The sequence below is a fragment of the Setaria italica genome, chromosome III (assembly GCF_000263155.2).
Source record: "Setaria italica strain Yugu1 chromosome III, Setaria_italica_v2.0, whole genome shotgun sequence".
NCBI lineage: Eukaryota > Viridiplantae > Streptophyta > Magnoliopsida > Poales > Poaceae > Setaria > Setaria italica.
Window position 1 is genome coordinate 34,177,668 of NC_028452.1, and position 18,958 is coordinate 34,196,625.

An 18,958-nucleotide genomic window follows, 5' to 3' on the forward strand; every position below is an offset into this window, starting at 1 on the left:
GGGTTGGGAAGGTGGAGTGATGGTAGGGGAGGGCTCTCAGGTGCTTGGACAGTGACGGTGGTGGTCGGAGGGGAGGGCTCCACGAGGCGGTGTCAATGGTGGGCCGCGGAGGTGTGAAGGGCGGCCGGCGGTATGGGCAGCAGCCCTTTTATAGCAACAAAGGGGAGGAAGGGGGAGTGAGATGCCAGGGCAGGGATCTTCACGCATTGGCGAGGCAGGTGATGGCCGGGCGATGGCGGCAGCGGGCAAGCGTGCGTGAGTGGCTGGCGGTGGTGTGGCTTGCGCCGGCACGGCGTGTGGTGCGACAGCGGACTGGCCGGTGATTGGGCAGGCGTGATCCTACGTGCAGGGGAGGATAAGCGCGTGCGTGGGTTGGCTAGTTCACGCCCTTGTGCTTTCGCTGCGTGGCCAGAGGTTGGGTGGAACGGCAGTGCCAGAGGGGCTGCACCGCATGGCGCCGGCGAACTCACCGCGGCGCGGTGACCGCGCCCAGGGGCGTGGCGCACACATGGCGTTCCTGTATTGCGCACGAGGAGGTGAGCTTCTGTGCGATTTTTCTCCCAACATTTGAACTACACGGTCCAAATTCCAAATATAAAAGTTGGAATTCAAACTATAGGCTCCAATTTCTATAAAGGCTGACAGGTGAAAAACTTGACAGATTTGGAGATAAAATCGTCGGAACTTTGGTGGAACGCTTGTCAAATTGGTTTTTGAATTTATTTTGAATTTTGGCTGAAATTCAACCCAGTTTTTGAACACCTTCCACTCAGAATTAGAAAAAGTGTTAATTATGAAAGTTGTTCAATTTTAAGAGATCTACCACTTTTATATTGGACAAAATTTGAGTTCTTATACAAAATCTATTTTTATTTTCTGCCCAAGTGAGCACCATTAAGGGGTGTTTTAACACTTAGCAACATTTGATAGGCCTTTGATCTCTAGAAATTTTTGATTTGTCTCTAATTTCTTTCTTAATTTCTCTTGATCTTGCTCTTAATTACTAGGGATGTCACAATTCTTCACTCATTGTTATTTTTCTTTCGCACCAGGACGGGATTGGCAAGCTACTCTGGATGATAGACTTCTTTTATGAAGCCCACCGTGAGTAGTTTGGCCAGCTCTTTCTTGATGGCCTCCCTTCTATCTTGGGCAAATCATCATAAGCATTGCCTTTGTGGTGTAGCTTTTTGATTCACGTAAAGTTAGTGCTCAATCAACTCCCTGGGCACCCCCGGCATGTCCGCTGGTTTCCACGCGAAGATGTCTCGGTTGGCCCGGAGGAAGCTGACGAGCGCACTTTCCTATTTAGGATCTAGCCATGTGCCGATCAAGGCTGTCTTGGAACTATCACCAGTCTCAAGGTCAATGGCTTTGACATCTACTTCACTTGCCAGCTTGACCTTGGTTGCCCCCGACTTCTTTTTTTGGAATCTCGAGTTCTGATGGGGACAGCTTCTTGGATGCGGTGAAGACTTGCATCATAGAATTTGGTAGTTGGGTAGTTGCTGCTAGCTCTACGGCTTCTGTGTCGCAGTCATATGATCTCTTCGAGTCTCCGGCAGGGAGAGTACTCCCTTGGGTCCAGGCATCTTGAGTACTAAGTACTTGTAGTGCAGGATGGCTATGAATTTGGCCAATGCTGGTCTTCCGAGGATAGCGTGGTACGATGTTTTGAAGTCTGCTACCTCGAACCTGATGTATTATGTCCGGTAGTGTTCTATGGTCCTAAAATTAATTGGCAAAACCACCTCACTGAGGGGTACATCCTCATTGCTCGGGACGATCCCATAGAATGGAGAGTTCATTGGGGTGAGCATATCGGTGATGTTGAGGCCTACCTTCTTCAGTGCCTTGGCGAACAGTACGTTGAGACCGCTACCGCCATCGATGAGTACTTTAGTGAGACTGGAGCTAGCAACAACTGGGTCCAGGACGAGGGGTTAAATATCATCCTGGGTCTGAGAAACTAGTCCATTGGTCTCTCTTGGAGAAAGGTAATTGTCATCTTAGACTATTTGAGGAACGTAGGTGTCGCAGGTTCAATGGACATTATCTCTCGGAGTGCGAGCTTCTGGGACCACTTAGTGGCAGTACCCAGAGTTTCGCCGAAGATGACGTTGATGGTGTTGGACGGGTTCTGGAACTTACCATTATCACCATCATCTTCATCTTCCTTGGCCTTGCCCTTATCTTTGGTGCCGAAGGGTTCTGGCAGGTCCTTCATGACTCTGCGCAAACTAAAACAATCTATCGCAAAGTGCTTGTGGTATGGGTGCCATGGGCACTGTTTCTTCAGGAGCTCACTGAACGAGGACCTGTCTTGATTCCTGCCGCCACCTTTCTTGGATGACTGCGACATTGCCGCGATAGTATTGTCTGGTTTTCATTTGTGGTTGTACTCCCAAGTAGTTATTTCAGTTGTCATTGTTAGGGCGATCGTTGCGGTTCTTGTTGTTGTATTGGCCATTGTTATGATTATTGTTGTTTGGGCTCTTATTGCGATTAGACTCAAATCTCTCAATTTTCCTATCTTCTTCATTTGCCCATGCCTGTACCATGATCTTGAGAGATTTGACATCAGCGGGACATCTTCTACCGAAGTCCTGGAACATCCGGCTATTGTGGAGGTCATTCTGGAAGCAATCTATAATATTGCGCTCTGTGATATCCACGATTGTGGCTTTTTTGTCAAAGAAGCAACGTAAGTAGCTCCGCAGGGCCTCGCCTTCCTGTTGTTTAATTTGAGACAAGTCGATCCTATTGCCAAGACGTTGCATTGCCCCTGCGTAGTTGTTGGTGAATGCTACCTTGAGGTCCTTCCACGAATCGATGAAGTTCTTATCCAATTATTCAAGCCATGTGAGTGGTGCCGCCTCCATGCAGATGGGGAAGTAGATGACTTTGGTGTCGTCATTTCCTCCAGCTGCTTGTACTAACAGTGAGTAGCACCGGAGCCATTGGACTTTGTCCTGCTTGCTATTGTACTTAGTGATACCCGGGGGTTTGAATTTTTTGAGTAGAATTGTCCTCCTCACCTGTTTGGAGTAGGCGGGGAACCTGTCAGAATCATCCCCTAGGTGCTCGACTTCTTGCTCGCACTCGCGGCGCCATCCGTCAATGATGGTATGGGCGTCATGACCGGCGTTGATTTTGTTGCGAAGGTCTTCTACTGGGTGTTCGGGCTCTGTGTTAGCCTCACGGTGGCCACGGCCTCTCGAGGGTCCCACCCGACTACCTTCTGCTTCAGCTTGGCTTGGTATGGCGCCTTCGAGTTGGCTTGGTCTGGATGGAGGGCCTCTATGGCTACCACCATGTTGACTACGCTGGCATTGTTGAAGGTATGCCCTAGAGGCAATCATAGCGATGATGATATTCCATTGTATCCATGTTTTATATTGTGTTCCTTGAATATCCATTAGAGACTACTTGAATTGATTTGCAATTATGTGAATTGTGTGTGAAACTCTTTACTTGTATGGTTATTCTAAAAGTTGTCCCTAGTCAAAGTTCATGTGAGGACACACATGAATCTTAGACTAGCACATGTATTAGTTGATGACCATGTTTCACAAGTCATGGACATGGAAATGTCAAACTAATAATGTGGGCACGTGTAGAGACATGTGCTAGGACTGACCCAACACGAGTTACATAGTTCTCTCTTTACACAACGTGTACGCTTTCTCCTTAAACCTGAGACTGTCGCATGTACTCAATATGTGGATCGACTTACTTAGGGGCTATCAAACTAATAATGTGGGCACGTGTAGAGACATGTGCTAGGACTGACCCAACACGAGTTACATAGTTCTCTCTTTACACAACGTGTACGCTTTCTCCTTAAACCTGAGACTGTCGCATGTACTCAAGATGTGGATCGACTTACTTAGGGGCTATCAAACGCTACACCGTAACTGGGTAGTTATAAAGGTAGCTTTCGAGTTTGTCAAGAAGCATGCTGTGAGGCATGGTCAGTCAAGATGGAATTTTCCCCTCTCTATTTGAGAGAGATATCTCTGGGCCCCTCGAGTGATCGGATCTGGAAATGCATGGCCATGCTACGTGAGGTTAAGAGTTAACCTAGAGGAGGATTCCGAATCACAGCATCGAGAAAGAGTAGTCGGCTTGGAGCTAGATCGAATATCGTGAGGTAAAGGGAATAGCATGTATATGATGTTGTGATGGTTCGTCTGATATGATCTTCATGTGCGTATAGGAGTTATTATGTCTTGCTAGAGGCTGCTACTAACTATTGGTCGAGTAGGAGTACTCAGGCCATGTCTATACGTATATGAACCTATAGGGTCACACACTTAAAGGGCTGGAAGCCCAATTTGGATGTGATCTGAATTGGACCAGGTTTAGGAGTACAAATGGGCCTCAAACCCAGAGGACCGTTAGGAACCCCTATATATTGAGGGGTGGGGGTGCCCTAGGGAAAACCCCTTTTTGCATCAGCAGCAGCCGCACCTCCCACGCCCTCACCTTGTTGCAACTCATGGACCTAGCAGTCCGGCTTGCGACGCTTCCTCCCCGCACGTGTGGATACCTTGGAGGTGTTGCATCTGCAGCACTTGGACGAGCTGCCGCACGAGAGCTCCGATGAGGAACCTGACGAGCCGACGACAAGTTGGACGAGCCGCGACACAAGAAGGGAGTCGCTACACGTGGATGAGCTGCTGAGCTGCTGCTCGACATTGACGTGTTCGACTACACTGCATTGACGCGTGATCGACTTCACTGCCCCAACATGTTTCTCCATCTTCCGCACCTATACGTCGAGTGGTAATCCCGTGATCCATATACGGAAATTTTCCTAGTTTAAGCGGTAGAAAAAAAATTTCCGCTAGCGTAGCCTACCTCGTATCCCAACAGGGATGGGGACTGTTGGACTTTGTTCATACTCGCATTCTGCCAGTTCAGCCAACTATCTGGTGTACTTGTTCTGCGGCATTGCGCGGGTGATGAGATCAATGGACGCAATGGTAGTGAGCAGGGTACGATGGTGACATGTTGGAACTGCTTCAAAGGTTTCATCCAGGTTCATGATGGGTAGGTCCCCTGCAAGGTGGCGGCGGTGTTCTACTCTTGCGGCATTTCTTGCTTACCGACGAGTTCTTTAAGCTTTGGTCTCTTCTGCAGCAACGTTAGTTGTGAGCTCATCCTGCGAAACATCATCTAGGTGACGCTCGTGTTGCGGGTTTCTATCCCGTTGCTCTTCTTCTTCGTCCTCTTGTCCAGCGACGAGAGGGAAGAGTTCTCGTTCTGGAGAGTAGCTTCCCGAGCTTGAAGTGATGACCTCCATGGTGCCTCCTTCCTCATAGATGGGCGACAGAGGAACTCCCTCCTGGTACGGGAGGGTGTCGAGATAGGCGATAAGGCATGAATCGTCGTCCTTGGTGAGAGCAAGTGGCTTCATGTTGGGCTAGTAGATGAATCTACCTTGGGAGTTGATGAAATCACCAGGCCCTGCTGCGGACCTGATAAAGGGGTCTCCTCGTCCGGGTCTGAGTAGTAGTCGAGGTCCTCGATCGTATCCGTATCGGATTGTGATCTGGACAAGACCGCCTAATAAATAGTATTCGCGTTGCGGAGTCCGAACGGGAATTGACTCGGGTAGTAGTCCAACTTGCATGATGGCTTACGCGCCGGCTCGTGAAAATCAATCCGACTGGCAGGAGAAGTCAAGTTGTACTCGAACTCGTCCCCCTAGCCTCTGACTAAGTCAGAAATTGAAAAAGTGCCGAAATTCTCGACGAGATCCCCCAGAACTTGACGCTGGAACTTCATGGTTTGCTGCTTCTTCTCTGAGGTCGACGCAATATGGCGGTCGAAATTCCCAGCGCCGTCTGCGATGCAAATCCAGGAGCTGAAGATGAATGTCGCGCCTACTTGAAACATGATGATTGGCTTGATGATGACTCGTGCCATCGAGTTCGCTAGCGGATTCTCGGTGAAAGCCCCTACCTGGCGCACCAGCTATCGGTGTTTAGACTCGGCAACCTACCAAGGGGGTGCCCGAGGTAGTGTTTTGGTTAGTGGGACTTGTCGATATCAGGAACTCAAAGGTAAACGTAGACACACGATTTAGACAAGTTTGGGCTGCTGAATAGTATAATACCCTATGTCCTATGTGTTGGTTGGATTGAATTGCTTTGGAAGGGGTCCCTGCTTCGTCTTATATTGCTGGAGGCAGGGTTATAGGTCGGTTGTTTACAAGAATACTAGTTGGATTCGACTAGGTGAGTCCTGCTGTGGCGGAACCGCCCAACTTAAACTGGCTTAAGTGCGCCTAATTACTGTCAGAACAGCAATTGTCCAAAACGCACTTAAAACAGTGTAAGTCCGGTAGTCCGTCAAGGGTTCTGTTCACAGAACTCCTTGAAAACCTCCATGGTGTGTTTCATAGCCATACATTAGGATCGCTTCCACGATGGGATAGCATCAACAAATATTACATTTTTACATACATAACAGAGGTACGATTTATTACAAACCATAGATTGAAAGAAACTTAACAGTGCAAGTTAAACCATTACTAAGATTTTAAAATATAAACCAGTCCGGGGAAAGTAATTAAACATCTAAGTTTATTCTGGGGTATCATGAGACTCGTAAGATACCCTAGTTCTTCGGAGCTTCCGCCTCGGTGGGTCCCTGCTGGGTTTCTGAAAACAGCAACAAAGGATCCACTGAGTACGAAGTACTCAGCAAGTCTGACCCGTCTAACCAATATAAATACTTTTTGTATATTGTATGATAGCTTTATGGTGTATTGGCTGACTCACATTTTGCAGAAAGAGCTTACTATAAGTGAACCCTTAGTTTTATCTTTTATTTCAGATTGAGTTTATTACCTGACCAGTCTAGATGATGAAAAATATTTAGCAACCAGATGGAACTAAGTCATACAACATATTTATCCAAAGCAAACAGTTCCCTTCTCTTTGTTACACTACGAAGTGCATTCATATCCGAGAATTGCAGCGATCCAGACCGATTTACATCCTGCAGGAGATACCCGACCACCAGCTATGTACAACTGTCCGGGTTGCACATAACGACCTTTCGATTAGCTGTACCCAACGATCGGAAATATGACTACTCGAACCCAGGGACGCACCCCCACATGGGACCCCACGTCTGGCGATCTCCAATGTGAGTTTCAGGCTACGCCCCTGCCCTTCCACTGCACACCAAGCACGGGTACGAAATATTTCCGATCAGAGAGCCAACTAACTTACCGGGCTTGCTGGTTCCCATATGGCAGTAAGTAACCAGGTAATATCACTTGATCACTGGTTAAAACAACGAACGGTCCTTAATCAAATTAACCGAGTAGACGGAACTACGGAACTCTAGACTCCTTTCTTGGTTCCATCCAAGCTTCCGTCCACTACCTTCCAAAATAGGTCATTTCCTTGATATACATATGTATGAAAAGATACCTTAGGTTGTTGAGTACCATAGGTACTCAGAAAGGATAAAGGTAGCGTGACTATGCTTTGCTAAGCAGGGGATACTTACTAATTATTTGGAATAGGGGGCAAAGATGTCCTTAATAACAAGGTTGGATTTATGCAAAAAGTAAGTTTTCGATCAACTCCTAGACTTAATGCATTCATAAAGAAATAACCAATAGTTGGAATAATTCCAAAAGTAGATAGGCTTAAATGCACCGGGGCTTGCCTTGATCCACAAAAAAGTTAGCGTCTTCAGACGATCCTACTTCACAAGGGATCAACTCGACAACCTCCTCAAACTCCGGAGGTTCTTCAGAAATTCCACTTCTGGAGCTTCAGTGTCTACGATAAAGTGCATGCATGAGTCAGAGATGTAACTTTTTAAGCATAGGACTATTCAACTTCCTTCATGATAAAGTTGCAAGCCAACAATGACTTAGACAACTTAACTTCATGATAAAGTTGCAAGCCAACAAAACTCTACCCATAACGTCTAACCAACAATTTAAACTTCCTTTATTTATCCCATTTTAGACTTGTCTCTTTATTTTTGAAAAGCATTTGAATTAATTTCCAATGTAAAAGAAAACGCAAAACTATAGATTAACATTTTTTTGGAATTAAATCAAAACATTATTCAGAATTTTTATTTATTTATAAAGCTTAAGCATTTACTTAAATATTTTAAGGAAAAGCATTAAATAAATACTTAATCTTTATCTTTTATTTAAATACGTAAGCCTTTTCTTTTATTTTTGAAAAACATCATAATTATTTTCTGATCTTAAACTTCTAATTACTATAGATTATGGTTGATTTTTAATTAGAAAAGCATTATTTCATATTTTATGTATTTGCAATTATTAAGTATTTATTTAATACTTTTAATAAAAGGCACTAAATAAATACCCAAAATGTTTCTATAAACAATTAAGTTTTAACAATTTTAATGTATAAAGGAGATTAAACAAACCTAGAAAAATTTATTTCACTATTTTTGGGTGCTTCTAGGAATTTTGGTGAATTAAACAATTAAATACGCATTTCAGCTATTTATTCGCAAAATGAAAACTCTCAACATTATCCACTCCCCCGCAAAACCTTTTTCTCACGCGGCCCGCCCCTACCCGAGCCAATGACATGTGGGCCCCCGTAGCCAGGCCTTCCCCTACCTAGCACCAGAGGCAAGGCACCGGCGAGAAGGCCAGGCAGCTCGCTAGCGATGGGGCCGGGCCAGGGAGCAACCCCAGGCAACGGCACACTTGTGAGAGGCGGAGGCGGCCCAAGCCGTGCCCTCCACGGGCGGAGGGCACGGGCGGCAGCGGCCATGGCCTCAACCGGCCGGCGCAAGGCCCGGTGGCGGCACAAGAACGGCCGTCGGCGGCACCCTACGGCCTCTACAAGGCCTAGATAAGCCCCGCAACCCAAGGAATCGAGCAAAAGGTGCAGCACAGAGAAACCCAATAGAGGACAGTGGTGGTGGCCGAGCAGACAGGAGATGCAATGGGTGTGGGCTTGCCAGCAGGGAACTGATGAACGGAGCGGCATGGGGCATTGAGGAGGAGCTGGTGGAGCTTTGGGCGGGTGGAATTGTGGAGAGGAGTGGCGGCGCGGTTGAATCGGCGGGTGATGGTGCTACTACCGTGCCCTGCTTCGTGGCGGTGAAATGGCGGCAGGGTAAACGGATGAGGGCGGGAGCGGTACAAATACAAGTTTTCACCGCGTGCATGAAGGCCACATCGACGAGCTGCAAGTGTGCGTGGCGCAGATGTGGTTGTCACGCTGGCCGGCGAGCAGAAGTGCCGGCAGCGGCACGGCTCTATCCCCTGCTCGCCCCCTCCCTTCTTTCTTCTTTCTTTTCTCCGAAATTCAGACCTCCACATCGACCAATTTCAAATCCAAATATCCAAATGTTCCTTAAGAAAACTTGTAGATTAATCCAAGAACTTTATTTGATAGATTGGCCTCTACCCGAGATGAGCACCCTAACACCGATATTTTGAACCTCAAAGTTCGGCCAAAAATTTCCTATAACCGAATTGCAATCAATTCAGTTTCGTCAGGTATGGTGCAGGGCCATTTATACTTCTTTGAGCTTGATTTAAATTAGGCAAAATTGTTCCATGCAGCTTGACCCTTTCCTATCATTGTTCTACAACTAACAAAGATTCCATTTTGCACAAGAAACCATATAACTTTTACACTTGATTTTTCTAAAATTTGCTCCAAACATTGCTAATCGATGCTGTTTTTCAGACTTAGAAATTTCTCGCGACTTCTCGGCTGAAATCAGCTCAACCTGCCATTTTTGGACTTCATTATAAATTTGAATCTTCCCCTTTCTCTAGCCCACAATATCTTATTTTCCTTCTCCATAGACCATATTTCACTAATGTCCAAAAACATTTGCTCACTTACAAGAAAATTTCTCCATAAATTGGTTCCAAAGTTGTGTACTCAATATTATCTTCAGATTCGCGTATTTTCAGATGACGAATAGTGACATTGTTGATTCCATCTTTGATTATATTTTTGAGAGGTTTATGACTTGATTTCGACTTCAAGATTTATTCCTTTGAGTTCTAAATACTCTCTAGACTCAATTTCATATTTTTATCAAATTTGTCTAACTTTGCAACTCCAATTTGCAGATTTGGTCAAATTCGGCTCAAATTTGACTTTGGCTTAAATCAACTTCCTTCAATCCACATTTCATCGTTAGCTTCTTAATGTCATACTTAAGTTGTCATTAACACTGGGTGTTACACCTACTCTGATTGCTACGAGCACTTTTCCTAATCCTCGACTAGTTCTTGTCTTGCATAGACTACGCCGTCCTGCGCCATAGCCTCCATGTCAGATACGTCTCGGTGTCCAGCGACTATCCAAACCTTCTAGTGGGTCCATAGATATATGTACGACACTAAAGTCTTCTCTGGATCCAGAGCAAAATTTTAATTTAGTCAGCTAAAAATTAGTCGTGATGATCCAAACAGTGGAGCTAAAGATGGGCTAAAAATTAGCCAACCCCTCCACCAAACTTTAGTTTATTAGCCCTCCAAACCCAGCTAATGGGGTTTAATTTAAGACTAAAAGATAAAAATACCCTCCCACTAAAATTTTACCATATTTTCTCCTACACCCCCTAAGGATAGAATGAACTTGTACCAATAAATGGGATAAAAATTAGCTCTGACTCCAAACAAGACAAGTTTAATTTAGCCAACTAAATTTAGACGTCTAAAGTTTAGACATCCAAGCCTACCCTTATTGAGATCGATTGTGTTTCGCGTCGATTTAAAAAAATATAACTATTTGCACCGTATCAACAAACTACGATTTTTTTACTATATAATATTTCAAAATTAAAAACAATGGCTACTTACACCCTGAATTTTTTTTTCGAAAAAACAACTTTGTGAAAGCCATAACGTGACAGCTAGGTAAACTCATTTGTTAGCCAAATGCCGCATTTGCAACCTCCTAATTACATGCCATGTTAATTCGTAGTGGCCACTGTGGTGTAGATAGGTGCAGGTTTACAAATTTAACTCGTGCTTTTCTTTACTTACACGAATTAAAACACTCGTTCTGATCCTATTAATTTCTAGTTGACAATGAAGTATTTGACTGTTCTTGTTCCACGTGCATGCATTTGTTGAAGCCAAGTGTGAGTTTGGGATGTCTACTAATTTGCATGAAGTCGTCATCGCAGACATCAATCCTTCTTGGCTAGGAACAATAGATTCAGCCTACGTTCTGATCCTGTGTCTCTACTATCTTTGTAGACAACTGCTGGCGCCAACAGTTGTTTAGAAATACTCCTACCACAACAACATGATCTATTCCTTCTCGCAAGATACGTCAATAGTGTATACCTATTTGTACTTGTACTACTTTTTCTCTCCGTTATTCCCTGTGGAGGTGAATTTCAAACCAGCCTCAAACAGTGATATTGCAGTTTGGTAATCCCCTTTCTGAAGAAGACTGATCAGCCTCCAAATCCTCATGAGAAGTTCTAAAAGAAGTGAAGGAACAAATCTTAATATGGGTTGTCATCAGACCATTTCCCCTGTATTCACAGACAATCATGGGCTCATTTGGGTTGGTAGGCTGGCGTGTGGCTGCCAGTGAATCCAGCCAGAAGAGAACAAAGCATGTTGTTCTTGAGTTTGTCTTTGTTCAGGCGTCCAGCACTTTGATAATCTGCGTTCTAGAGTCTTTGCAACTGTCGCCTGTTGAGTCATCGCCCATGGTTTCTGCACCGCTGCAACCCCCCCGCGTAAAACAGCGGTTTTGACTTTTGAGATGCAACCGTTAGGAACAATCCGAGGTCTCAAATATATCCAGGAATTCAATTAATTTTATGTTCCTGGAATATTTTTTTCAGCAAACGAATACATCAATATTTACTGTTCATGTGTTTTTATGTTTTTTCATGATGCTGAGGGAAACTTTTATTTTTCTTAAACATAAGAGCTTTCAATATGTTTTTTCAATTTTTTTTAAAAAAACTTTTGTAGAAGTACCAAATCACTTTGTAGCTTTTTAAAAAAAAGTGTATCAATGATGTAACAACCTACAGTAGCATTGGACCGAACTACCGAAGCAAAAAGAATTTTATGAATGAATGATTACGAATAAATAAATTTCAGAGAAGATGGCTAGAGTACTTGTGTAATATTGCGCAGATGAGTTTCTCTAGGGCCAATTCAGAAACAGAAACCAAGGAAATGCCGTAATAAAGATTGCATCATTTCAGCTTTCATGTGTATTCTCTATAGCTTTCAACCTTCGATATGACAAATGGTCAAATATCCAAGAATTTGAATGATCCTAATTACTACTCCCTCCATTCCAAATTACTATTTGTTTTTACTTTTCTAGATACATAACTTTTACCATGCACCTAGATATATATTATATCTAGATACGTAGCAAAATTTATGTATCCAATAAAAACCGAAACGAATAATAATTTAGGATGGAGGGAGTAGTGAGTAGGCAAGTAGCTAATCAAGTAAGAGTAGACTGGCCTTGAACCCACGCGTTTTTCAACTAGAAAGGAAGAAATCATTGAAATATCCTCATCCCCTGGAAGGAAAACTGAAAACAGGACAAATGTGCACATGTGAAAATGCCAGCTACTTCCCTTTTTCTACACTATCTGCGACAGGGAATCTCTACCAACAGGAAATTGGATAATACAGCGAATCAAAAGCTTCTCATGTCTCTATCCATCGCTCCAAGTATAGAACTTAAAACTCATTTACATCCCCGAAATTTGAAACATGACAGTTAGCATTACAAACAGCAAGATATTCACTATGCTCTTCAGTAACACCCAACAAAATGCGGTTGGCATGAGATCAACAACACTGCGGTTCAAATCAACCTGAGGCATCTCTTAAGCGAGCGATCAGTTCATCCTGACCACAGGGAGAAAAGTGATCAGTTCATAAGGTTTAACAATAACAGAAAATGAATATTGAAAGAGTAATAGACACCCTAAATTGTAGAATAGGCACAAAAGTAGGTACATAAACTTGAAACTGGATATTTATGTCCACAAAACTGTACAGGTGGTTTAAGCAGGTGCAACACTTCTCATGTACAGTTTTCCACAGTAGTGTGCACAAAAGTTACTATCGCTTCTAAAACACATCTAACCCTAGCCCTCCTATTTTATACCCTTGACGTAGCCACACCTAATCTACCCCTCACTATATTTTCCTCTACACCGATAGCTAGGGCCATAGATTGACTAGGGTGGTGTTCTCTCATGTCCATATGCACCTTGGCATGCTAGAATCACATCCCTAGACTGTTACTACCCTCTACAGCAACCACAAGCAGCATCAGCACCCCAGTCAACGCCAACAAGTCCAATTTGTGCAAACCAATATCCCAAAGCTAATCTGCTGCATCCTGTTGTCAAGTGTGTGGCTGGCAAAGGGAAACACCATCAGTTCAACATGTGACCCTGCCAATTGCTGGCCCACAGCAAGGAGTCACTACATTGCCATGCCACCAGCAAATAGAAATCACTCTGGACAAACCCCAAATGTGGACTTATCAAAGGTATGTTTTTTTCTTGAAAATCAGGTATTTGACTTTTAGTGATTCCAAATCTCAAAATAGGCAGGATTTAGGATTCCCAAAAAACATGGAGCATATTAAAGTCACAAAATTTATCAATAGAAGAATAAATTAATTCCAGAATTTTGAGGTTTAGTTGATATGAGCAGAATTTTGCCCCTTGGATGTGAAATTTTTTAGCTAATCGCGGATACATCTTTGTGAACTCAAATATTCTAAAATAGTTATACAAAAGCTGAGCAATATTTGTGCTTACTTTTTTGCCTTTTGGTGACAGCCCCCTCTCTTTTAGAAGCGATCGTAACTTTTCCACAGTAAATGACTGAAGTGTCAGCTCAGAGAAACCAGATGATGATTCCTCTGCAACAGTAAAAATTACATTAGGTTCAAAAATACTGCTAATACTGATGCTCAAATTTGGGCAAAGTATATCATTTTCATGATTAAAAATAATATTATGCTATAAACAATCAGAGATATGCCCGAAAGATGCTGATTTAAATCATATGTTCTTACTTAGAAAATTATTGATCAATAGAAGAATAAATTAATTCATGCACAAGCAAGTTGTCCATTATTCGTCTTTATTGTGTCGTTTTTGTCTTTATGGTTCCACATTATCTTACATCCACGCACAAGCAAGTTGTCTCCATGCTTAGGATGTTTTGCTTCAAGAATTATCAAGTTTACGTGGTAATATGTGTTTCTTATGCTTTGATTTATCTCAGTTCTATGTCCCAATAGCATGTGTTCCTCCGTAGGCAGAGGCTGGGAGTATATGTCCATTATTCATTTAGTGTGATAGCTTTATACAATTGTATAAATGCTTCTTTTAAGTCAGGTAAGAGATGCTACAAAGAATATAATTAAATTTAGAAATGCAACAATAAAGCTTCATTTTTACGCTATCTGCTATAACTAGTATTGTGTAGCTTGCAGCTTGTTATAACCCTAATTGCACCACAATTGGTTTTTTGTGGTCACAGCCCACCACACAAATAAGTACACTTCATGCTTCCATAGTGAGCCGCTTGAAAAAATGATTACAACAATTTTCAGTGCCCTAGTCAAACAATTATCAAAGCACATAGACAAATTGATTGGAGAAAAAACAAAGGGAAAATAAATAAACACCTGGCTACTATGGCAAGATCACTTATTTAACCAAGGTATCTCTCTCTATACCCTAAGAAATATATTAATCAAACAAATTGTAAATGATTATAACCTGCTTCCCTAGATCCACATATTACACATAAAACCCACCATGAATGCTGAAACCAGAAGGGACGCAGAGATGCAATCAAACACTTACCATGGGCAGAAGATCCAGTAGGGCTGCCAATGTTGGGTCTTTTTGATGGATTCTTGCCATCTAAATTTCTGGCAGCATTCCTAATAAATAAAAGGGTGGGAACATAAGCTACATGGGAGATAAAGTATAACTAATACACCCATACAAACAAAAAGTTTTAGAAAAGGAAGTTCAGATGCTGAATTTTTTCCCCTGAAAGCTGACATCTCTATACATCTTAATCATAAACATTAGTATGGATGGTCTCAAAAATAGAAGAAGCATAAGCCTGAATGAAGTAATGCATTGGCAGAAAGTCTAGGCAAATGTGCATAACACATTCGTTGAGAGAACAATGGGAAAAAGTGGTTTGTTGGTGCAGATGGGAGCACTATCTTGTACAATTTTCCTAAGTAAATCCCCGACCAGGTCCTACAAATTTTGAGTTCATCTTATATTGTGAACTGTGAAGATTTATAACCAGGATTTGAAGCCTTAGAGGTTTCCAGGTCTACAGATTGCAAAATTACCAAACAGCAGGGTTCCACTTTACAGAGCATGCCACAAAATGCTATATTTAATTGGATAAAATGATCTTCTAATGATTTTTTTTCTTCTAAAAATATGCAACTCCAGCAATCAAGCATAAAACAGAAACCAATGATCCAGAGCTAAGCGATATGTACTGGACTTCTGTTCTTCTGCAAATCAAGAATAGGCTAATATGAACAGAGCATCTCTAACAAGAAAGAATAGCCTTTCCAACCTCAATATATATTGGCAGGGACCATATCACGTGGCCTGCTTAAAATTATAGAAACTCCAAGTAATATGATATGAAGTAGGTTAGTTCATCAAAATTAATCTGCGCTAGTACAAAAATAAACCAAACTTTAAAACACAGCTGCCAGGTCACAAGCACAGGAAAGCAGTAGATCACAACAATGAAGGTTTGTAGATTGTGAACAGGTGGATAGAGTGTTAAACCTTTTTCCCCTGCTGCTTTCTCCTGGCATCTTACTACTCATATCTTTGGCTTCACTTTTATGTTTGCTCAACTGGAGAGCTCTGATTAAAATATTGTTTGTGTCCGTCTTTACAACTTGTCCCTCTAAAATAACAAAGATAGTGATCAATAAAATCAACAAAGAAAAAATTGGCCTTAAGAAACTTAATCTTTTATTACCAGAACCACAATAACGTGGCACAGGGGCAATCAAACGCCAATATTGAGCATAAATGGAAAATGCATAGAAAAGATCATGGGCTATCAAAGATCACATTCTTTCATCAAAGTGAACAAGCATTAGAATATGCAGATCATGAATAATTCCAAAAGTACTTTGACGATTAAAATCCAGCAAAGAATAATTAACAGTTAACACAATAAATAATACTCTTGTTGAATCAAAAAATTGTTCCATCGGACTACAATACGAAATAAATATAGCTTGGGCTACAACTTATCTATCCTGAAACAATCACAAAAGCTAGCCCCGAAACTTGAGGCAGGATACAAACTGTTCACCCAAAAACTAGCCCAAAATATAACACCAAGAATAACTTAAATCAACATTATGAAGTCTAAGACAATCCATCATGCAAATTGAAATTAATGTAATATTAGGCAGAAAGGTTGAATGAGTTGTTGCATTGCACTTTCTCAAGTCATGCAGCAAAAACCAACATTATTAGAAGGCAGAAGTTCTCCTAGTTTCTTCTTAATATAATGATGTGCACTGCACGTTCGAGGGGAAAAAAAAGAAGGCAGCAGCTCCTAGTTTCCTTAGTAACAGCTTATCTTTAATTGTCATTAAAATAAACAGAAGACAGCAAATATGACTCCCAACACTATGAAAAAAACAGAAGGAGAAACAACATTACATCCCAATAGAAAAACTACCAAGTTCTTACACAGCAGCCAGCTTCAAAAGATTCAAACTACTAAACTCTCAAAAGCAAAGGCAAGTACAATCTCCTACAAATCTCTAAAATCTCTCATCCATGATTCCACTGAAACAACTTAAGTAACCACAACATTGAGCATGAAAAACAGAGCAACATTACCATTTACCAAATCCAAAGGACAGCTTTCCTGCTTTCCTCAAGGGATCCCACTCCAGATACAAGAAAACAATTTCAAGCCACAAACTAAGCATTGCCAATCCAAAGAAAAATGATTGCTTTTATAGAAGGAAGACTGTCACTAATAAACCCTAAAAACCATCAATGTTTCCACCTAAACGCGTCTTCATAACCATGCCCATTTCTAACCCGCAATAGTACTGTACTAGATTTCAAGAACAGTGAAGCCTTGCTATCCGGAGCCCCAGAAACGAACCTGGAGGAGCCGTGTCGTGGAGGCAGATATAAACCTTGAGGCCTCCCTGCAAAAATCAAACCCCAAACCAGCATCAACTCAGATCCTAAGCGCGAGAAATCAGAAGAAAACTAAAACAATTGGGTGCGATGGGGCTTGTAGGGTGGTGGGGAGCACGTGCCATGCTAGAAGCGACGTCGCTCTCCGTGAAGTTCCCGCGGGAGGGGAGCCCAGCGAGCAAGCTCGAGGTCCGGCCCTCGGCTGGCTTCGCCGGCGACGAGCCCTTGCGGCCGCCGCTGCCGCGGCCATCGGCGCCCATGTTTTTGGGAGAAAAAAGTGAAAGTGAAAGTGTGGAAACAAACAGCCGCAGGTGTTCTTGTATGGGCTTGGTCGCATGCGCTTTGAGGCTTGAGCCCATATAATCCATAAGCAAAGCCCATTGCGCGCACTCGCACCCTCAAATTTGCCAAGTCCTTCAAAAGTACTTTAAGTCATTTTCATTTACTTATTTGACCAATAAGACTTTGACATATCTACAGCAAACCATCAGAAAAATAATTGAAAAATAATGACAAAATCATTGTGTTACATTAATAATACAACAAAACATAGTCATATTAGATCTCATTGTGTTACATTAATTCTCGGGAACACGGTAGTTTAAACGGAATCCAAAACGCATTTACAGTTTGAGAGAAAAATAAGATTAAAGTTTTAAATCCAAAAGGATTCTCTCCACCAAATGCTGACGTGTCCAGGTCCACCTTAAAGCCACACGTCCTCACGGTTCCTTCAGCTCTGATCTCGTCCGTTGATTGCACTAATTTTAAACAGTGGAAGATGAAGATGGGTAGGATTTCCGGCTATGACTTGCCATTTACACATTTACATTGGGGGCTCCTATCTACCTTCTGGTAGATAGTTAGCATGTATATCTATAATCCATTAACAGCCCAATAACCGACCCAAATTAGCTCACAAACTAAATCACTAACCGGCCCAAATTAGCCCACAAACTAAATCTGTTGTTTGCTTTTTCCTAAATCTGCTGTTTGCTTTTTCTTTTTCGTGCGCAGTTTGTTTTTGCTTGAACGAAAACAAAGGTATCACATGTACGTACTAGGTGGAGTGGTGGACCGCTGGGACCCATGCAATACCCAACGCATGAGTAGATGTGATCATTGTTAGCAACTTTTTCTTTGTATTTTCCCACAACCTCGTTATATTCTTATGATATTCACTTTTACTTTTTTAGAAGAATATGAGAAAAATACGACATTAGTTTATTCAACATTTTAAATGCTAGATTCAACATTTTTAAATCCAGATCAACATTTTCGAATAGATTCAACATTTTTAAATCCATTTCAACATTTTCGAATGAATTAACTAGATCAATATTTTATACGGTAGTATGTTCAACTTTTAATACTAGATTCAACATTTTTTAAATCTAGTTCAACATTTTCTAATGAACTAGTTCAACATTTTCTTATGAACTAGTTCAACATTTTATACAGTAATGTTGAAATAGTATGTTTAACATTTTAAATACTAGATTCAACATTTATTGCATCTAGTTCAACGTTTCGAATGAACTAATTCAACATTCTATCCGGTAATGTTGAAATGGTATGTTCATCATTTTAAATACTAGATTCAACATTTTTAAAATCTAATTCAACATTTCGAATGAATTAGTTCGACATTTTATACAATAATGTTGAAATAGTATGTTACAACATTTTAAATATTAGATTCAACATTTTTAAATCTAGT

General features: G+C 41.9%; 1 protein-coding gene across 1 annotated transcript; it reads right to left on the bottom strand.

The window, feature by feature from the left end:
• Positions 1-12,498: 12,498 nt before the first annotated feature.
• On the bottom strand, positions 12,499-17,549 carry LOC101768505. The gene is made up of 6 exons (XM_004962481.4): positions 17,361-17,549; positions 17,201-17,246; positions 15,847-15,970; positions 14,881-14,960; positions 13,822-13,925; positions 12,499-12,895 (listed from the first exon to the last, which is right to left on the bottom strand). Exons 1-6 carry the CDS (start codon positions 17,496-17,498, stop codon positions 12,857-12,859), a joined length of 531 nt encoding a protein of 176 aa, XP_004962538.1. The 5' UTR covers positions 17,499-17,549; the 3' UTR covers positions 12,499-12,856.
• Between the last annotated feature and the right edge of the window lie 1,409 nt (positions 17,550-18,958).

Excerpts from the sequence above, each read along its gene's own strand:
- LOC101768505 (XM_004962481.4), bottom strand. The coding sequence starts at position 17,498 with ATGGGCGCCGATGGCCGCGGCAGCGGCGGCCGCAAGGGCTCGTCGCCG. Across the intron at positions 14,961-15,846 it reads GAAAGCAGCAGGGGAAAAAG|GAATGCTGCCAGAAATTTAG; the intron begins GTTTAACACTCT and ends TTTATTTATTAG. Across the intron at positions 13,926-14,880 it reads TACTGGATCTTCTGCCCATG|AGGAATCATCATCTGGTTTC; the intron begins GTAAGTGTTTGA and ends TTACTGTTGCAG.